This window comes from Mesocricetus auratus, unplaced genomic scaffold, assembly GCF_017639785.1.
Source record: "Mesocricetus auratus isolate SY011 unplaced genomic scaffold, BCM_Maur_2.0 Super-Scaffold_100004, whole genome shotgun sequence".
NCBI lineage: Eukaryota > Metazoa > Chordata > Mammalia > Rodentia > Cricetidae > Mesocricetus > Mesocricetus auratus.
Genome location: NW_024429189.1, coordinates 101,143,614 through 101,149,878, shown reverse-complemented (window position 1 = coordinate 101,149,878; position 6,265 = coordinate 101,143,614). Strand labels below are relative to the sequence as shown.

General features: G+C 43.0%; 1 protein-coding gene across 1 annotated transcript in view; it reads left to right on the top strand.

Moving 5' to 3' along the window:
- Positions 1–3,429: 3,429 nt before the first annotated feature.
- The window catches only part of Tmx4 (thioredoxin related transmembrane protein 4), a 33,479-nt gene continuing 30,643 nt past the window's right edge, over positions 3,430–6,265 (top strand). Inside the window, exon 1 of the mRNA XM_005068678.4 lies at positions 3,430–3,722. Within this exon, the coding sequence (XP_005068735.1) occupies positions 3,559–3,722 (164 nt within the window). The 5' untranslated portion in view covers positions 3,430–3,558. The remainder of the gene's footprint in view (positions 3,723–6,265) is intronic.

Below are 6,265 nucleotides of genomic sequence, written 5' to 3'. Positions count from 1 at the left end.
GCTACAATTTATTCCAAATCTGGCTAGCTTAAAATTCCTTTGAATATCTCAGTTTCTTGCATAAAGGTCCAGTTGATCTTCAGCTTGAGGTTCTGGGTAACTCATCAGGCCAAGTCCTCTCACAAGGCCTGGGGAAGGAACCACATCCTGATCACTCACCTGACTGTTCCTGAGGTTTAGTTTCCATTGGGCTGTACAGAGGTCTCAGCTCCTTGTGGGATGTTGGCTTGAGGCTTCCCTCCATTGTTTCTCTTGGAGTTCCCTAAACAGGAAATCAAAATGAGAAAGCAAGAGGAACAGTGAGTGCCAGCAGGATGGGAGTCCCAGGGGTTTTGTGATCTTACTGTTGAAGATCTAACTCAATTTCCGTTGAATTTTGTTAGATGTGAGTCACTAGCCCAACCCTCATTCAAGCAGAGAGACAGACATGAGATTCTGAATATCAGGGATTGGGTGACCTTAGGAGTCATGCCAGAAACTTCCTAAGCCAGGTAATACTATAAAATTTGAGTCTAAAATGTAGGAGACACAAAGTAAGACTACATCCTTGGATGGAGTCTGAGTAGGATTTGGAGAAAACAGGGGACACGCGGGTGATAAGGAAGTGTCATTGTTGCATAGGACAGAGTTGTGGTAGAGCTAAACAGAAGACCTATTGGTTTTGAAATTAGCACCTCATTCTGCCAGGTCTGTCAGAGGTAGAATTGGAACTGAGTTAGATGGTGGAGGCAGAGTAGTGATTGTAGGAAGAATGGAAATGCAAGGAGACAAAGTACACAGTGTGATTCGGGAATGAGACATAGCTTTCTGTTACTGGAGCACTGGGGCTTATGGGAATGGTGGGCAAAAACAAAGTTGCTTTATGATGGGGGATGTTCTTCTGTATACTGCTAATACATGTTTCTTTTATTGGTTGATGAATTAATGCTGATTGGCCAGTAGCCATGGAAGGAAATATAGGTGGGGCTATCAGACCAGGAGAATTCTGGGAAGAGGAAGGCTGAGAGGAGCCTAGAGATACTGTGTAGCTACCAGGTGAGAGACCAAAAATTAAAATTAATAAAAGTGTAAAACTTGGGCCCTAAATCTAAACAGAGAAAGGGAAAATTTAACTCCTTAAATCAGGAGTGCCATGGCTGGCGCCTGAGCCCCTGCTGTCAGAGAATGGGAGGTAACTGTCCATCACTCCTGTTAACATTCCTTTGCTAACTGCTGGTCATAAAGGTCCCCTGCCAGTTGTAAAGATCCCCTAGCCCAGGGAATAGCTGACAAACCCTGTGACCCTATAACCCTGCAACCTCATGCCCTGTCTTATCTTACTCAAATGTATCTTGTTTAAAATATAGAGTTACTGCTTTACTCTGTATTTTGTATGACCTTAATTAACCATGGAAACTGAAATTTGTGGCCTTCAACCTTATGGTCTGCCCCTTTAAAAGCTTCTCTTTTTGGCTGGTGGGCATCTCATTTCCTCCACCATGGAAAGAGATCCATCTGGCCAGCTGAACAGTAAATGGAACATTTTGTTTTTGCATTAAGAGTGTTGACTCCTTGGGTTAGGCTCTGGGATTCCACAAACCTGGCTCAACACTGGAAGATAGGATGCTGAGCATTCTCCTGTAAGATAAGGCTGTGTAGAAATATATAGATTAATAGTTATGGGCTAATAATTAAGAGAGAGCTAGCTAGTAAGAAGCCTAAGCCATCAGCCAAACAGTTTATAATTAATATAAGCCTCTGTGTGTTTATTTGGGACTAAGGGCTACGGGACCAGGTTGAAGAGAAAACTCTGTCATCAGCGTTATGAAGGAGACTGCGTGTTATCTAAGTGATTTTGATTTTAGGAAAAGCAGAGAGCCCTGTAAATGTTATATGATGCTGTTGCCTACAAACATTAGCCGGTTTTCCTGAGTCATACCACGTGAACTATATCTCTATTATCTGCACAGCTACCTTTTGGAGCAGGTTTTACCATCAGCTATATTTAAACAGAAGCTAGTTTTATGTTTTATGCCTATTTTTTTTTGTGGCTAGGAAGCATTGGGCCCTAGAAGCCATCATGGGTCAAGGCAGCTGTTCCTCTTTCCTGGTCTGTGGCTCCTACAGGCAAAGCCACTCTCACATACCCTTGATGAGTTGTGTGTTACTGTCCTCCTCCTCTTCCACCTGAAATTCAAAAGATAGGATTTTTAAAAAAATCAATTTGTGGGACAATGCTCTCTGACATAGCTTCATTCTCAGCCTCCTTTTAAATATTTTGGGGCAATACCTAAGTGGCCCATGTTGTAATACTCTTACCTAAGCATCTCGTGGATCTGGGATCCCCAATCTGTACCACCAGACCCAGTTTGTCATTGCATAAATATGTTACTGCCTATAGCTAGTAATGATTTAAAAACACAGTCATAACATCTTTATTGCAGTCAACACAGTCAACAGCAATTTCTATCAGATACTATTATAAGAACTTTGAGAATCAATCATATATCCTGCATTAAAAAACACTGAAAATGATAGACTTCTGTTTATGAATCTTTTACAAGCACAGTAAAATACTTTTTACTGACATTGTAGACTTGATGTGCATACCATAGTATCTTATTCACACAACCTTTCTGTATGGAAAATTGATCTTTTCTGTATTACTGACTAGACTGACCTGTATTCTGAGTTGCATAGCTTTGCTTCATTCTAGGAATGTAAAACACATTTTTTCACGCTATATTAACTGCACTACCGAATTTTACAATTTAGAGATCTAAAGAAGTTCATGGAACCTTTAATTTCAATGAGTCTTGCATCTCCAGGGTGTGGTGGTCCCAGCATGCAGATTCGCCTAGTGTGTATCTGTAAAGATATGGAAATCGTGTACCACTGCTATGATTTGAGGCAAAATTGTAGCTGGAGAAAAATGCTGAGAAAAAAAAATTCATTGCAACTAGCAATACTCACGAACTGACTCATTTTGTTAGTACACATGTTTTAAGTGTCTATAAAAATTAAAAAAAAGGTTTTTTTAAAAGACTGCATAATCTAGTTTTATCATTAGTCTAGTTTTATCTCTTTGAGCGGTGGTGCTCCAGTGTGTGCGTGCAGAGAGCTCTTAAATTGTTCCTCCCTCCAGTGGCCACGGTCCACTCCACAGATCTTGGAAGCTTGTGTTACCATGAAAGGGGGAATGGGTTTGTTTAGCCACCGGCCACGCTTCCCGTTAGAGAAGCAGACAGCTTAAAGGGTGCAAGCCGTTGCTTAAACAGCATTGGGTCATCTGTGTATTTTCAGCCAGAGTGAGCAGGCAGCAGGAAGAGCCGGTAGTTGCCTTGGCAAACAGCAGGCGGTTGCCTTGGCAACCACCCTTCAGCAGCGCACAGGAGGCGTGGCCATGATGGCTGGGCGTGGCCTTGCGGGGCGGGCGGATAAGGGGCAGCGGGCGGCTCTGCAGGCGTGGCTGGGAGCGCGTCGCTGAGGCGGGTTGGGCTCGCCGCAGACCTCTGGGAGGGCGCTTGCTTGGGTTGAGATACCCAGTCACTGTTCCCTGCCTCAGTGAGCTGAGCTACCATGACAGGCAGCTACTATGTCCCGGTGCTCCTGGCGGCCTGGCTCGGGGCGGCAGCGGCGGAGGGCCTGGAGCAGGCCGCGCCGCCGGTGGAGGAGAGCCGGGTGCAGCCCATGACCGCCTCCAACTGGACGCTGGTGATGGAAGGCGAGTGGATGCTGAAATTGTGAGTGTGCCCACCCGCCCCGCTGTGCCAGCCGTCCTGTCCCGGCCAGACCCGGGCCGCGACGCCCCCTGCCAGCACCTACCTGCCTGTGGTGGCGGGCTGCGGCCTTCGCAGTGAGCATGCGCACATTGCCTCTTGCCATCAGGCTGCGGTTGAGGAAGCTCAGCCTGCATCCTTACTTTTCAGCATTGCTTTAGCAGAAAGTGTTTTAGAGATGGAGGAGGCAGCTTACCAAAGGGAGGGGTCTGGAAGGAAGGAAGGGAACCATATGCGCTTAGAGGTGTTTCTATACTAGAAAAGGAGCAGCCGTTCAGTGATCCACACACTTGGGTAAGGTGTGTGTTGAAATAAGTCATTGTAGCATGAGGAGGAAGATCGGTTTGTGTGAAATACCAGTTTCCCTTTTAAAAGACCTTGAGATGTCATTGTCGAGAAAAACATAAACACGGGTGGCTGGGTTTAAAAATAAAGATATTTAAACCCTGATGCCAGTGTTTTTAGAGATAGGACTTTGAGTCAGTATCATATTGGGTTGTGCCAATGGTATAAAGAGAAGGCCATCAACAGATAACCCCTTTTGAACAACAAAAGTCAGTAAGTGGTCTTGTTTGAAAGTTATGGGAAACTGTCGGGGCAAGGGAAAGGACTTACGTTGATTGGAGCTTAAAATTAATATCAGGGAAGTGATCACTTGAAAGATGATGTTGCAAGGTACAATAATCTGAATCTGAATAGGCTTCATAGACTCCATGGGCATCAAAGGAAAAGGAAAAATGTCTGGAAACATAATTTATGAGGTCACATTCCCATGGCCCATAGTCTCAGATAATACAGACTTGTCACTACCGTATGGTAATTGGTTTTACATTGAGGATATAGATACTCCTAAAATTGTATCGTTTTTATTTATCTAAGGCCATATTTTGATTCCTTCAATTTAGATTGCAAGTAGATGCATGTGGTGTGGATACCTTCCTGTGAGATCAGGGTAAAATATATAAATTAAGGAACATAGTGCATATTTATTCCCTCAAACTTTGGAGATACTTAGACCTCAAAATGAAATAAATGCTCCTGCTAGATCATCAAATCTGTGAAACCATTAAGGCTATGGAGAAGAATACCTATTTGGATGAAAGTGTGGTCATATTCTTTTTGAGAGAAAGTTTTTTTCTGTCTTAGATAGGGTCACACTATGTGTTTCTGGCGGGACAGGAACTGGCTGTATGACCAGAAGCCACAGAGGTCATCCTGCCACTGCCTCTGGAGTTAAAGGTGTGAGCCTTGCGTTAGCCATGTCAGGTGTGCAGTATTTAAGAACTTTGAGTGACTGCTTTTTTGTCAGCTGTTTCTGTAGCCATTTACTGTTATGTCAAAGGTCCTTGTCCAGTTGTGTTTCTAGATGTTAGTTTTCTGGTTAGAGCTGAGTGTGTGTTTGTATGTGAAGTGTGAAGACGTCATAGTAGAAAGGTCTCCTTATATCTAGTGCTGTTAACTCCTTAATGGTTCCTTTTTGAACCTTCTTTTTTGCTGTGCAAGGAAAAGAACTAAAGATAAAGCTGAGATGATTGGAAGTCCCCATAAGCTTCTAATTCAGTGCTGGCTAACAACTACTGTTTGGCTCTTGTGGGTGGTTTATATTCTACTGTTTATGCCCCCAGCCTAGACAGTTATGATCCATTCCTGGAACCTGCCATATGCCCAGCTGCATGATATTTTTATTTTTAATTGAGACACTATCTCAAAAAAACCTTTCAGAATAGTTGGACAGGAAGGGAGGAACTTATGTTACTACATTCATTTTTTTTTCTGGATTTCAGAAATGGGTTCTGAAGAGATACTGTGGCTCCTCATATCATTTCTAAAAAAAAATCACTTTTCTTGTGTTATTGAATCACATTCCTGATTCTTCTTTGAAAAACTCCATCCTGTAAATATAAAATATATTTGTATTTTCAGAACTAGTGTAGGACTACTATAAATACATTTTGGAGTGTTCTTTCAAACTAGCACACACACACACACACACACACACACACACACACACACATCCCCATTCATATAAGAGAGATGGCTCACAGGCATGGAACCTGAGTTCATTTCCAGACACCCATGTAAAAACTAGGTACAGCTATACATGTCTATAATCCTGGCACGAGGGAGGCGGGGGTGGGAGAATGCCTGGCGCTTGTTGGTGTGCTGTCTAGTAAACAGGTGAGCTGCAGTCTTATTGAGAGATCCTGTCTCAAAAAATAAGGTGGAGAGAAATTCAGGAAGATACCCAGTGTTGACCTTAGGCCTATATACACATTCACAACCATGCAGGTGTATGCACAACCATATGCAAACATGCATGCACATACTAATATCCATGCAGTATACATGTTCATGTGACATCCCCAGTCAGTGCTTTATCAGATGGTCTGGTCTTATAACTGGAGATTACTAGGAGTCTGCAGATAAAATGTATTGGTTTCTGTAAAGAAGTATGTCAGAAAACTTTGTGATCATAATGGTAGAATTTATCATTTTAAATGATAGTT